The following is a 15,423-nucleotide window of genomic DNA, read 5'->3' on the forward strand; positions in this document are numbered from 1 at the left end:
GGGTGGGTGAAATGAGCCGTGGGTGTCCTTGGCTAGACGTGGGGTGCTGAGACCTTGGGAATGGGTGAGACATTTAATGGTCTGAGATGGATTAGTCTACTCTCAGCACTGTCTGAATGCATAACAGAAGAGAGCAATCACCCTCCATCTCATGAAGGTGCAAGATGGAGGGACAAACCATCTCCCCTCACCCTGCTCTCTGCCAGAGGCAATCCTCATGTCTCACAGCACTCACTCTGTTCTCCTGGAGTGCAGCAGAAACGCGGAGGGTTTCTGACATCCAAGAACACTGCCCAGGTGAGATGGGGGGAGCTGTAAAAACCCCAAACCTCTCCAACTACCTTCTGCCATGCCTGTTCCTTAGCAGTGGGAGTTCATATGTTGAAAAGCCCATCTGTGTTAGGAGTGGATTCCTCAGCCAAAGCAAAACACCAGGACTGGCTCTGGCCACCACCCTCCCCATGAACTCCCTGCTGCAGAGCAGGGCTGACTCCTCGGCAGCCACTGGGCAGAGCCCCTTCTCCTCACGGCACAGGCAGCCAACGCCAACCAGAGCTCCAGCCATGGACGTGAGGAAGGTCTCCTGGAAGATGAAAAGGGAGTGTATGCAGCAGGGACAGAGCCTATGGGAAATGGCTTTTATTTTGCGTACAGAAGTCTCCACTAACTTACTCTGTTTCCCTCCTTGGACAGGTCCTCCTGCCCAGAGGCAGCAAATGTCCAACAGCAGCTCCATCACCCACTTCCTACTCCTGACATTCGCAGACACACGGGAGCTGCAGCTCTTGACCTTCTGGCTCTTCCTGGGCATCTACCTGGCTGCCCTCCTGGGAAACGGCCTCATCATCACTGCCATCACCTGCGACCACCGCCTCCACACCCCCATGTACTTCTTCCTCCTCAACCTCTCTCTTCTTGACCTGGGCTGCATCTCCACCACTCTCCCCAAAGCCATGGCCAATACCCTCTGGGACACCAGGGCCATCTCCTATCAAGGGTGTGCTGCACAGGTCTTTTTCTTTTTCTTTTTCATGTCAGCAGAGTTTTTTCTTCTCACTGTCATGGCCTATGACCGTTACGTTGCCATCTGCCAACCCCTGCACTACGGGACCCTCCTGGGCAGCAGAGCTTGTGTCCGCATGGCAGCAGCTGTCTGGGGCAGTGGGTTTCTCTATTCTCTCCTGCACACGGCCAATACATTTTCACTGCCCCTCTGCCAGGGCAATGCCCTAGACCAGTTCTTCTGTGAAGTCCCTCAGATCCTCAAGCTCTCCTGCTCAGACTCCTACCTCAGGGAATTTGAGCTTCTTGTGGTTAGTGCCTGTTTAGCCTTTGCGTGTTTTGTTTTCATCGTGCTGTCCTATGTGCAGGTCTTCAGGGCCGTGCTGAGAATCCCCTCTGAGGAGGGAAGGCACAAAGCCTTTTCCACGTGCCTCCCTCACCTGTCCATGGTCTCCTTGTTTGTCAGCACTGGCATATTTGCCTACCTGAAGCCCCCCTCCATTTCCTCCGCATCCCTGGACCTGTTGGTGTCATTTCTGTACTCGGTGGTGCCTCCAGCAGTGAACCCCCTCATCTACAGCATGAGGAACCAGGAGCTCAAGGATGCCCTACGGAAACAGGCTCCATGGACAGTGTTTCACCATTGATAACCTGCCCCCACTTGCTTTACTCTGCTTCTCTTGAGGCTTGGTCCTACTGTGTCTGATCCGTGCACAACACTGTGTCAGGTGTGGCCTGTCAGGTAATTGCTCTTCAATAAAAGGGCATCTCCCAAGTGCAGTGCCTGAAGGATGGGCTATTCCTCCAAAGTTCCTTCCAAAAACATGTTGAAGGAATTGGTCTTTTAAGAAGTCTCTTCTCCTTGTGTTCTCAATGTTTTTGGAGCTAAGCTCATGGTACTCTTGGGTTGCACTGCACCAAATGTTCTGGATTTAAAAGCGCTCTTCTTCGTGTCCAATGGCATGGGAGACGGTCCATGAGCTCCCATTATCTTCTCAGTCTTCTTCACGTATGACAGGACTGACGGCATATGCCAGACATTCTGGAAATGCATTGGAAGTGGGAGGAGAGGCGGGATTAGGGACTCAACACGTGCCCTTGGGCTGGAACGGATAAAGACTCAGAAGGTGAAACAGCCTCAAAGGTGAAGTCCAGCAAAATAAAGCCCTGAATCACTGTGTCCACGCACAAGGACTCTGCAGTGCCGAGGGAGTCATGAGTGACTCAGCAGGCACAGGGAGGGGAGACTGGGGAGACGCAGGAGCTGCCTGAGGGAACCCCAGGGCCAGGACTGCTGTGCTGTCCTGGGGTGTGGGGCTGACTGGGGAGAGAAGGGGGAAAATTCAGTCAGGGCTGGGGATCACGCACAATATGAATTCTGGAGAGGCAGAGAGTGACCAGCCTCTTTTTCCTCCTTCCCTCAGAACCAGCACGAGCCCCGGGGCTGATGGGCAGGCTGACCTCCTTGTCTGTCCCCCAGGAGCTGCTGTGCCCTTGGGAGGAGCTGGGGCTGTGCGGTGAGTGCCCAGAGCTCTGCATCAGCCTGTGGCGGGCAGTGCTGTGGGGCCAGCCCAGACTGGGCTGCTGGGCTGGGCTGTCCTGGGGAGAGAGCAGGGGAGGTGGGCAGAGCTGGAGAGGGCTGGGAAGTGCCTTGGAGAGGAAAATGTCAGTACTAGAGACCTTTCCAGGGAAGACGGCGGCAAAGACGTCGTTGAGTATCTCAGCCTTCTCCATGTCCCAGGTGACCAGGTCTCCCCTTTCCTTCCCGAGTGGGCCCACATGTTCCCTAGTCTTCCTTCTGTCACCGACATACCTATAGAAGGCTTTCTTGTTGCCCCTGATGCCCCTGGCCAGATTCACCTCCACCTGGGCTTTAGCTTTGCTAACCTGATCCCTGGCTGCACGGACAATTTCCCTGTTTCCTCCCACACTACCTGTCCTTGCTTCCACCCTCTGTAGGCTTCCTTTTTCTCTTTGAGATTGAGCAGGAGCTCCTTGGTCATCCGCTCAAGTTTACTGGTGTCTCTGCCTGACTTCCTCTTTGTTGGCATGCATCACTCCTGAGCGTGGCAGAGGTAGCCCTTGGATATTAGCCAACTTTCTTGAGCCCCTCTTCCTTCCAGGGCTTTGTCCCACTGTACTCCAGCAAGCAGATCCCTGAAGAGGCCAAAGTCTGCTCTCCTGAAGTCCAGGGTAGCGTGCTTACTGTGCGCCCTCCTCGCCACCTTAAAGATCTCAGACTCTGCCATCTCAAGGTCACTGAAGCCAAGGCTGCCCTTGACCATGACATTCCCCACTGGCCCCTCTTTGTTGGTGAGAACAAAGTCCAGCATGGAACCTCTCTTTGTTGGCTCCTCTGTCACTTGGAGAATGATGTTATTGTCAATGCATTCCAGGAAGCTCCTGATTTGCCTGTGCGCTGGTGTGCTGTCCTTCCAACAGATATTGGGGTGGCTGAAGTTCCCTCTGAGGACCAGGGCTTGTGAACGTGAGGCTGCTCCTCATGTTCTATAGAGGGCCTTATCCACTCGGTCTTCCTGCTCAGGTGGCCTCTTGCAGAACCCCCCCTTAACATCACGTCTCCGTGCCCTCCTTTAAATTTTGACCTATAAGCTCTCGGTCGGCTCCTTATCCGTCCCCAGGCAGAGCTCCATGCACTCCAGCTGGTCCTTGACATAGAGGGTGACACCCCCTCCTTGTCTCCCCTGCTTGTCCTTCCTTAAGGGCCTGTACCCATCCATTCCAACACTACAGTCATAGGAGCCATCCCACCATGTCGCTGCAATGCCAATTAGATCATAGTCTTGCAGGCTAGGGAGTTCCACCAAAACATGAGGAGCAACTTCTTTGCTTTGAGAGTGTCAGAGCACTGGCACAGGCTGCCCAGAGAGGTGGGGGAGTCTCTGACTCTGGAGACATTCAAAACCCTCCTGGACACCGTCCTGTGCAATCTTCTGTAGCTGAACCTGCTCTGGAAAGGGGTTGGACTTGATGAACTCCAGACATCACTTCCAACCACTCCTGTTCTGTGGGGAAGGTGGAGAAGTCTGTCAGTACCTAAAGGGGGCCTACAGGAAAGTTGGAGGGACTCTTTTTCAGGGAGTGCAGCCATAAGACAAAGGGTAATAATTTTAAATTGAAAATGCATAGATTTAGATTAGATATTATTAAGAAATTCTTTACCGGAAAAGGTTGCCCAGAGAGGTTTTTGATGCCCCATCCCCAGAAATGTTCAAGGCCAGGTTGGACAGGGCTTTGAGCAACATGGTGTACATGGAGGTGCCCTTGCCCAGGACAGGGGGGTGGGAACTAGGTGATCTTCAAGGTCCCTTCCTAATCTAACCATTCCATGAGTCTATGATTCTACCCCTCCAGGGATCCCTCCTTCCACTCACAGATTCTTCCCACAGCAGCGTGGGCAGCTCTGTGGGCAGGCTGAGTGGGGATCCTGGCAGGGGGCAAAGTCCCTTCCCCGGCACACAGGGGGCTCCCTGGAGTGCAGGGACCCTGTTCTGAAGGACAGCCCAGGGTACCCCTGGCTACACACACAGCTTCCCACCCCTGAAGCCATCCCCAGGAGATGGCAGCCATCATGACCTTTGCCTCTGATGGTGCAGCAGGGAAGCCTTGCTTGGGAGCACGTCCTCCTTCTCCACCCGAGAAGCCAAGACAGACACCATGACAACTCCTGTCAGCCATGGCATGTGCCAGCTCTGGAAGACCTGTCCAGGATACTCAGACTACTTTCTTGTCTAATTGTTAGGCAAGACATGCAGACAATGGCAGGCAGGGACCTCCTTTACTCCTGGTGGGGGATAGGATTCAGCTGAGTCAATGGAGGCACCTAATCCTGCGTTTCTATTGCTAGCACTGGAAGGGGACTCAGCTCCCTCCCATGCCTGGCACAGACCCACAGGAGGTGGCACTCCTCTTGCCTCACTTCAGGCGGGCATTAAAGAGGTACCTGCATGTGAGCTCCTTGTCTCAGCTGCCATGGTAATTAATGAAGATGTAGGGCAGGAGCTGGCTGTTCTGATGAAACACCTGGTGACATCTGAGTGCCAGAGGTTGTCCAAGGACAGTCGAAGAGAACTGTACCTGTCCCTATTTACTGTTTTCTTTGCAGCCTATGCTGCCATCGACCCAAATGGTGTCCTGTAGCACAGGGAGAGCTCAGTTTCTCTCTCTTTTCCGTTGGCTGGGTTGACTAGATCTCCATCGACTATAGCGATGGTTTTCATTCCCACGTTGCCTCATGAGATTCCAGGCGGTTCCTCTCTTTGATGTCCCAACAGAGGCCTGTAGTTTTTGTGAGATGCCAAGGCTCTCACACACAACTACATGTAGCTGGCAGGTACTGCACAGGAAAGCCATCCCTGTTCCGAGCCAGTGTGGGACAGACACTCCAGACAGCCCTGCAGACAGGTTCGGTGCCTTTGTGCCAGCCACGGATTGCCACCACCACAGTGTGGCAAGGTTGGCAGTAACGGTGCTGTTGTGGTGGGAGATAAGGAAGCCACTGTCAGGGTGGGGGAGTTGGCGTAGTCTTTTCTAAGCACCCCAAGGAAGCCTCTGGATGTAGAAGCCTGGTCCTCCGTGGGGACTTTAATGACCCGGCATTGTCTGGAAGGGCAATGCCGCAGGATGCAAACAGTCCAGGCAGTTTTGGGAAAGCTTCATAACACAGCTGCCTGGTGGGCCACCAAGGGCCATCCAAACCCAGATCTGATACTTGCAAGTAAGCAAAGCTGCTCAGAGACATGAAGACTGGCTGCTGTGACCCTGAAATGGTGGGGTGTGAGCTCCTGAGGAGAGGGAGAAAGGAGAGTAGAGAACTGCAGGTCATCAGTGGAGCAGACTTTGGCCTATTCTGGGGAGAGGTAGCCGGCATCCCATGATCAGCGGCACTGGTGGACAGCAAAGCTAAGTATACCTGGTCTTCAAGGGCAGCACCCTCCAAGTACAGCAGGATTCTCTATCAAAATTTGCTTGGAACTTGGAAGAGAATTCAAGAACTCAACACTATTTCAAGAACAGTTGAAGAAATAAAGACAAAGTGTGGTCACAGCTTATCTCAGTAAGAGTAGGTGGAGACAGATGTACGCTTCACATCCTCTTTGCCTCATGTTTCATGAACAAGTTCTCCTCAGCCATTGTGCCTCAAGGCAAGACTCCAGAGGAAAACAGCCAGAGGGAGACAAAGTGTCCTTAGCTGTCTGGTCTTTGTCCAGGACATATGCAAAAAAATTATGACAATTTACAGAACAGCATCTAAGTTTTGAAAATGAAGACTTCTGATGCACTTATTACACGGAGGTCTTTTCTACATATGTTTCAACTTCTGCCTAACATCGTCGTTCAGGGGCTGATGCCCACACAGAGATGCACACTGCCTCCCAGATTCCGAGGCACAGGTGAAGCCCCGATGTGGGACTGGGAAATGTGACCCCGGGCTGATGGGAGCAGTTCTGAAGCCGCAGCTGGTGGACAGGCATGGTAGGGCAAAGCATCTCAGTGGAGACAACTGACTTCTCTCCCTCAGGGAGAAAAGGAAGCCTGGACGGTTGCACACAAGCTGTCCAGCGCTGGAGGAGGAGGAGCAATCAGTGGGTCTGGATGTTGCAGAGTCTACATGAAGATGCTCCTGTAACCCAGACACCCTGGGGTTAGTGCACATTTGGCTATGAAAAATAGCACGTCATTCACTTTGTCTCTTTGCTTCCCTCTGTGAATGGAGGGAGCTCGTGACTTCAGCGTGTGACTCGCTGTGAGCGCATATGAACAAACAGACTGTGGGGCAGGGAGTGCTTTGGGGGTTCCTGGGATGCGTGCTTGGCACAAAAATGTGTTTTCCTTTGGTCTAAGGCTGTCCTCTGTGGAGAGTAGACTTCAGAGGAGGTAAGGTGGACTTGATCTACAACAGAGTATTTTATTTTCTATTGAACCATGCCTTCCTTTGGTCTCTGTTTTTGGCTACAAAGAAAATTCTGTGTCTGGGTGCAGTCCATTCCCCAAATGAAACAAGTGGAAACTGGTGCCAAAGGGCTGAAAGCTGCAACTCCAGACTGTAGCGGAGAAAACTCGGATTTGAGGAAAGGCGCTGTAAGTCCCAGGTAGCTGATGAGAGAAATGCGGGGTTGGAGGTGGGGACAAAGCCTGCCTATAGAGTGTCTGACATGCAGTGTCTTGACTGCCCTACACAGTCAGACTCCGTTTGGAGAGGTCCAGTTTCAGTGTCATTTGGAAAATGCTGATATCAATGAAGATAAACACACAAATGAAGCAGACAAATAACGAAACAACAAAAGAAAAAGAAATCCTTTCTTCTCGTATTTATTATTGAAACCTTTTATCTTCTGAAATCTCTCTAATTCACCACAGAAGAATTGTAGAATAAGAAAATTATGCCCAGAGCCTTGGCTTGTTATGGCATTTTGCATATTAATGAGCCCTCTGGTGCCCAGTTCCTGAACTGCAGGTACTGAGAGTGGATTGAAGTTGTCTCTAGAGCAGTCAAAGTCAGCCTCCAAGGTTCTGAGGGTGTCAGCGGTCCCCACTGAGGACCATCCCTGGCTGTCTCTGAAACAGAAAGTCAGAGGCACTGCTTACAGGTTGGAAATGGAATGTTCAGGTGACTGTGAAAGCCCTTGATGTGTCTCATCAAGCAGGATGTCCAAGCGCTGACCCCCAGACCCTGGGAACGGGGATCCTTTCCCTCACGGGATGCCCAGGGCTGAGCCTGGGAGCAGTGAGATGAGGGGCTGTGCGATGCCAAGGGCAGGACAGCGGTAGGACACCTCTCAGGTTCTCTGGAGGGTGGGGGAGGAGGCAACAAACCAGTGTGGCTGTAAGGAACTGGAGTGCTCTCAGGGGCCTCAGTGGAAGAGACCGCAGCCATAGTGGAAAGGACAAGGATTTCAGTTCTGCTGGGGGGTCACAGACCCAACAAAGGGGCCATCCTTCCACACACACCCCTCCCCACAGGCTGTCCTACACTTCCCTATGCCTGTGCCTGTTTCTCTGAAAATTTCAACCACCACCTCTGCTTCTCCACCCCACTCCCACCCCATGCTGGCCCAAGTTCTACTGATGACTCTCTGACTTTACTGACTATTTCCTCAAACACAAAGCCAGGATTTTCTGAGATTTTGCCCAATGGCTGTGAGTTTCCCTTAACCTGTGCAGCTTCTTCTTAATCTACTCCTTCTTTTCCTCCACCCACAGGCATCAACTCCTTTTAATTTCTGGGCTCAGACATGCTGTGAAGGATTTGCTAAAGCCATTACCCACCACCTGGTTTCCCCCTGACATCCCCCAAGCCTCTCACCCACACCTACATGGAGATAATCACTGCTGCTCAGGGCCCCTCACTCTTCAGAAGTGGCCTTGAGCTTCCTGGGTCTCCCTGGTGCTTATGATAAATTTCCTGGGTCCCTCCAAGAGCTCATGATGAGCTGGCTTGTCCATAACATGGCCTTTGTGACCTTCTCTTAAGAAATGGTGCCCCTTTTACGATCATCTGTGCAGAAAGAGTAGTCACAGAGAAGCACCAAATATATCAAAACAGAGGCCGAGTGAAATGCTGTAAGAACCTGCTGTCATTGTGGCAAGGAGTCTGTCCTGAGAAGGACATCCAGTCTCTGCCGCTCTCTTGAGAGGCAAATGAGCAGGGTGCACGCCACCTGGGGACACAAAGGGTGACTTCTGCAAGACCACCCTTCATCTGAACTGCCAGGGATGTGTACTTCACGATGGGATATCATGCCTTATATGGCAAACACTGACTGAAATGGCATTTCCAAGAGTTGTTACTACAGAAGCAGACTACTGCTTTTGTTTGTTTGTTTGTTTGTTTGTTTTTACCTTTTTGTTTTCATCGATGCTGCCACTCTTTGTGAAATCACAGAATCAAAAACCCCTGAAGGATTACTGATTGAGAGAAGACCCACCAGGTTTGCATCTCAAGAAATGGGACACCAGAGGCCAAGGGAAGCATGGTTTGGGCACTCTCATGGGATTTGGGAAACTGAAGCATGGTCATTTCTCTCTGTCTCCTGATACTCTGCCCTCCTCACTGAGATGTGTCATTAGTGACACAGCGTCTAGTTGGAGGCTTGTAAGAAGTGGTGTTCCCCAGGGGTCAGCACTGGGTCCAGTCCTGTTCAATATATTCACCAATGACCTGGATGAAGGCATAGAGTGTACCATCAGCAAGTTTGCTGATGACACAGAGCTGGGAGGGGTGGCTGATATGCCAGAAGACTGTGCTGCCATACAGCATGACCTGGACAGGATGGAGAGATGGGCAAAGAGGGACGTTATGAAGATCAACAAGGGCAAGTGTAGGGTACTGCACCTGGGGAGGAATAATGCCATGCATTAGTACAGTTTGGGGGCTGACCTCCTGGAGAGCAGCTGTGTGCAAAGGGACCTGGTTGTCGTGGTTGACAAGAAGATGACCATGAGCGGGCAACGTGCCATTGTGGTCAAGAAGACCAATGGCATCCTGGGGTGCATCAAGAATTGTTGCCTGCAGGTCGAGGGAGGTCATCCTCCCCATCTGCTCTGCCCAGCTGAGGCCGCATCTGGAGTATTTTGTCCAGTTCTGGGCTCTCCGTTTCAAGAAGGACAGGGAACTGCTGGAGAGTGTCCAGCAAAGGGCTACAAAGATGATTAGAGGATTGGAGCATCTCTTTTATGAGGAAAGGCTGAGGGACTTGGGGCTTTTTAGTCTGGAGAAGGAAAGGACAAGGTCCAGCAGAGCTCCTGTCCTCGTTGGCTCCTCTACCACTTGGAGAAAGAAGTTGTTGCCAATACAATCCAAGAACCTCCCCCATTGCCTATGCCCTGCTGTGTTACCCTTCCAACAGATGTCAGCAAACTTGCTGAGGGGACATTCTGTCCCCTCATCCAGGACGTTGATTAACATGTTGAGCAAGACTGGCCAGTATTGACCCCTGGGGAGCACTGCTACTTACAGGCCTCCAACTAGACTCTGCGCCGAACACTATGCTATATCAGCCTCATTCCCCACAATATTCTTGTGTCCAGTTAGGACATTATGGTCTGATTGGCTAGATAAGTAGATGGGTAATAACTGAGAAGGATAGTTGGGCTTGGAGGAATGTGGTGAATGCGTAGTGTTCTGCCCAGAGGGATGTATCTAGTAGGGTTCCACCATGTTTCAAGGGCTGTTAATTACCCAAAGGAGATGAGAAAATGCTTTTTTCATAACATTTGTAGAGGACACCTCATTGAGGAGAGCAGACACTATATTAGGTTTCCATCCCAAGGGACCTAGACAGGCTTGAAGGACGGGCTAATAGTAACATCATGTTATCCAACAAGGACAGATCTGAAGTTCTTTCCCTGAGGCTGACTAAGGGCCTGAAGTGACAGAGGGCAGGGACTGCCTAGGTTGGTATCAGCACTGCAGGAAGGCTCTGGTGGTCCTTCGGTTTCATTAGGCAAAACATGGAGCCATCAGCAAAGGCCAAAAGCATCCTGGGCAGTATGAACAGGAGCACAGCCAGTGGGAGTGATTATCGCCCTGGGCTTAGCACATCTGAGAACAGATCCAGAATCCTCCCCTAGGTTCTGATCCCCCACAATGCCTGAGAGACACTGTTAAACTGGAGCCTGTTCAGTGGAGGGCCACCAAGGTGGTCAGGGTTGGAGCCCTTGTGCTGTGAGAAGAAGCTGAAAAGGCTGGGCTTGTCCAGCTGGAAGAAAGGAAGATCTTGGGGGAACATGCAGCAGCATGTCCTGGTGCACAACAGGATGCCCATGAGCCACCAATGTGCCTTGGTGGCCAAGAAGGCCAATGGCATCCTGGGGTGCTTCAAGAAGAGTGTGGCCAGCAGGTCGAGGGAGGTCATCCTTCCCCTCTACTCTGCCCTGGTGAGGCCTCATCTGCAATATTGTGTCCAGTTCTGGGCTCCCCAGTACAAGAAGGACAGGGATCTGCTGGAGAGGGTCCAGCAAAGGGCTACAAAGATGATGAGGGGATTGGAACATCTCTCTTATGAGGAAAGGCTGAGGGACTTGGGGCTTTTCAGTCTGGAGAAAAGAAGACTGAAGGGGGACCCTATCTATGCTTATAAATACTTACAGGGATGGTGCCAGGGGATGGGAAAAGTCTTTTTTCAGTGGTGTCCAGTGATAGGACTATAGGGAACGGGCACAAACTTGAACGTAGGAAGTTCCATCTTAACATGAGGAGGAACTTCTTTCCTTTGGGGGTGGCAGAGCACTGGCACAGGCTGCCCAGAGAGGTTGTGGAGTCTCCCACTCTGGAGACATTCCAAACCCGCCTGGACGCCGTCCTTTGCAACTGCTGTAGGTGACCCTGCTCTAGGAGGGGGGTTGGAGGAGATGATCTCCAGAAGTCCCTTCCAACCCTGACCTCTCTGTGATTCTGTGAAACTGGAGAAACATGGATTTGAAGGGTGGACTGTTCAGTGGATGAGGAACTGATTGGATGGTCCCATCCAGAAGGTAGTGGTCAATGGCCTCATGTCCAGATGGAGACTGGTGACAAGTGGTGTCCCTCAGTGGTCCATACTGGGACCAGTACTGTTCAATATCTTCATCAATGACACAGGCAGTGGGATCGAGTGCACCCTCAGCAAGTATGCTGATGACACCACGCCGAGTGGTGCGGTTGACGCTCCCATTGACAGGATGTCATTTAGAGGGACCTGGACAGGCTCAAGAAGTGGACCCGTCTGAACAGCATGAGGTTCAACAAGGCCAAGCGAAGGGTCCTGCACCTGGGTCGGGGCAATCCCTGATATCCATACAGCCTGGGGGATGAAGGGATGGAGAGCAGCCCTGCCGAGAAGGACTTGGGTGTACTGGGGGATGAAAAGCTGGACATGAGCTGGCAATGCGCCCTCGCAGCCCAGAAAGCACACGGTATCCTGGGCTGCATCAAAAGAAGTGTCACCAGCAGATCGAGGGAGGGGATTCTGCCCCTCTGCTCTGCTCTGGTGAGACCCCACCTAGAGTGCTGCTCCAGCTCTGGAACCCTCAGCACAGGAGAGACATGGACCTGTTGGAGTGGGTCCAGAGGAGGTCACAAAGATGCTCCAAGGGCTGGAGCCCCTCTGCTGTGAGGAAAGGCTGAGAGAGTTGGGGTTGTTCATCCTGGAGAAGAGAAGGCTCTGGGGAGACCTTATTGTGCCCTTCCTGTACCTGAAGGGGGCTTACAGGAGAGCCGGGGACAGAGTTTTTAGCAGGGCCTGTTGCGATAGGACAAAGGGTGAGGGTTTAAACTAAAAGGGGGGAAATTTACACTAGATATGAAGACCTTTTTAACTATGAGGGTGGTGAGACACTGACCCAGGTTGCCCAGAGAGATGGTAGATGCCCCATACTGGAAACATTCCAGGCCAGGTTGCCCGGGGCTTGGAGACAGCTGACCCAGTTGAAGGTTTCTCTGCCCATGGCAGGGGGGTTGGACTAGATGACCTTTAATGGTCCCTTCCTACCAAACCATTCTATAATTCTAAAAAGAGCCATTTTTTACTGGGAGGGGACCAAGTCTGTACTGGAAGGGTTTAATGAAATACAGTTTGAAATGGTACAGTGCCCAGTCATACTGGGAAGGGATCAGAGGATCCAGTTTATACTGGGACCGTGCTCAGCCTGTACTTGGAGGGGTTAAAGAGGACCAGTTTGTAGTGGGAGGGGCCAAGTCTGTACTGGCAGGGATTAAAGCAATCCAGTTTGTACTGTGACAGAGCCCAGACTGTAGTTGGAAGGGGCCAGGGGATCCAGTTTGGACTGGGAGGGTGGCCCAGTGTATCCTGGGAGGGTCTAAAGGGATAAAGTTTGTACTGGGACAGGGCCCAGTCTGTTTGTACTGAGACGAGGCCCAGACTCTGCTGGGACTGAGTCAGAGGATCCCGTTTCTACATGGAGAGGGCCCAGTCTGTACTGGGAGGGAACTGTGGGATCCAGTCTGTACTGAGATGAGGCCCAGTCTGTCCAGGGCAGTGTTAAAGCGATCCATTTTGTACTGGTACACAGAGCAGTCTGCACTGGGAGCTGGGCTGGGATCCACTTTGGACTAGGAAGAGGCTCTGTCTCCACTGGGTGGAATTAAAGGGATTCTGTTTATACTGGGACAAGGCCCATTCTGCACTGGGAGGGAATCAGGGGATCCAGTTTGGACTGGGACAGGGCCCAGTCTGTCCTGGCATAAGTTAGAGGATCCAGATTGTATTGGAGGTGGCTAGTTGGTAGTGGGTGGGGCCCAGGGAGTCCATTTTGGACTCGGCATTGGCCCAGTCTGTACTGGGAGGGGTTAAAGGGATCTAGTTTCTATTTGGACGGAGCCCAGTCTTTACTGTCAGGTGTTTAAGGGATCCGGTTTAGAATGGGACAGAACCCAGTCTGTACTTGGAGGGGTTAAATGGAGTAATCCCTATTTGTTGACAGTCAGTTCCGTACTGGGAGGGGAGCAGGGGATCCAGTTTGTACCAGGAGGGGACCCAGTCTGTACTGGGAGGGGGCCACAGCATCTAGTTCGTACTGCCACGGGGACCAGTCTGTAGTGGGAGGGGTTAAGGGATTTGGTGTGTACTGGGAAGGGCGCAGTGTATAGTGCGAGGGTTTAAAGAGATAAAGTTCATAATGGAATGGGGCCCAGTGTTACAGGGAGGGGGTCATGGGATCCAGTTTGTACTGGCACCTGACCCAGTTTCTGAGTGGAGGGGATAAGGCGGTCGAGTTTGTACTAGGACAGGAACTAGTTTTTACTAAGATGGGATCAAGTTTGTACTAGGAAAGGGCCCCATCTCTACTGGCAGAGATTGAGGGGATCCACTTTGTACTGGGTCAGGGCCCAGTCTCTACTGGGAGGGGTTGAGGAGATCCACTTTCTAGTGAGACAGGGCCCAGTCTGTCATGGGAGGGGTTAAAGGGATGCAGTTTATACTGGGACAAGGCTCAGTCTGTACTGGGAGTGGACTGGGGATCCAGTTTGTACACGGACACGGCCCAATCTTCTTGGGCTTGGTTAAAAGGGACCCATTTTGGACTTGAAAGGGCCCAGTCTGTGCTGCGCAGTTGCCAGGAGATCCAGTTTGTACTTGGATGGTGCCCAGTCTGCATTCCGCGGGGATCAGGGGATCCCACTGATACTGCGATAGGGCCCCATCTATACTGGGACGCGTTAAAATAATCCACTTTGTATTGGGACAGGATGCAGTCTGTACTGGGAGGTGTTAAATAAAGGCAAACAAGGCAGATATCATGGTGGGAGTCTGCTATAGACCACCCAACCAGGATGAAGAGAGAGATGAAATATTCTAGAAGCAGCTGGGAGAAGTGTCACCATAGCCAGCCCTTGTCCTCGTGGGGGACTTCAACTTACCGGATGTCTGCTGGAAGTGCAATACAGTGGAGAGGAAACAGCCCAGGAGGGTCCTGGAGTGCATTGAGGATAACTTCCTGACGCAGCTGGGGAGGGAGCAGAGAAGGGAAGCACCCCGCTGGACCTGTTGTTTGCCTACAGAGAAGGGCTTGTGGGGAATGTGAGGATTGGAGGCCGTCTGGGGCATAGTGATCATGAAATGACAGAATTTTGAATTCTTGGAGAAGTCAGGAGGGGGGTCAGCAGAACTGCCACCTGGGACTTCCGGAGGGCGGGCTTTGGCCTGTTTAGGGGTCTGGTTAACAGAGTCCCTTGGGAGGCAGTCCTGAAGGGCAAAGGAGCCCAGGAAGGCTGGACATCCATCAAGAAGGAACTTTTAAAGGCACGGGAGCAGGCTGTCCCCATGTGTAGAAAGATGAGCCGTCAGGGAAGAAGACCTGGCTGAACAGAGAGCTTTGGCTGGAACTGAGGGGAAAAAGGGAGTTTATGACAGTTGGAAGAAGTGGCAGGCAACTCAGTTGGACTGCAAGGATGTCAGGAGGTTATGCAGGGAGAAAATTAGAAGGATTAAAGCCCAACTAGAAATTAATCTGGCCATGCCATAGACGACAATGAAAAATGTTTTTGTAAATACATCATCAACAAAAGGAGGGCGAAGAAGAATCTCCGTCCTTTATTGGATGTGGAGGGAAACACAGTGACCAGGGATGAGGAAAAGGCTGACGTACTTAATGCCTTCTTTGCCTCAGTCTTTAAGGGTAAGACCAGTTGCTCTCTGGGGACCCAGCCCCCTGAGCTGGAAGACAGGGGTGGGGAGCAGAATGAAGCCCCCACAATCCAAGGGGAAATGGTGAGGGACCTGCTACATCACTTAGAAATACACAAGTCTATGGGGCCGCATGAGATCCACCCAAGGGTACTGAGGGAGCTGGCGGGAGTGCTCACCAAGCCATTTCCATCATTTATCAGCATTCCTGGCTAACTGGAGTGGTCCCAGATGACTGGAAGATAACAAACATGGCACCCATCTACAAGAAGGA

At 52.1% G+C, this 15,423-nt stretch overlaps 1 protein-coding gene across 1 annotated transcript; it reads left to right on the forward strand.

The window, feature by feature from the left end:
- Positions 1–716: 716 nt before the first annotated feature.
- LOC309684248 (olfactory receptor 14J1-like) lies at positions 717–1,649 on the forward strand (the record flags this gene model as incomplete). Its single annotated transcript, XM_082500182.1, has 1 exon — positions 717–1,649. The coding sequence occupies one exon, from the start codon at positions 717–719 to the stop codon at positions 1,647–1,649; it is 933 nt and encodes a 310-aa protein (XP_082356308.1).
- Positions 1,650–15,423: the final 13,774 nt, after the last annotated feature.

This window comes from Vanellus vanellus (genome assembly GCF_965231255.1).
Source record: "Vanellus vanellus genome assembly, contig: HAP1_SCAFFOLD_45, whole genome shotgun sequence".
In the NCBI taxonomy this organism is placed as follows: Eukaryota; Metazoa; Chordata; class Aves; order Charadriiformes; family Charadriidae; genus Vanellus; species Vanellus vanellus.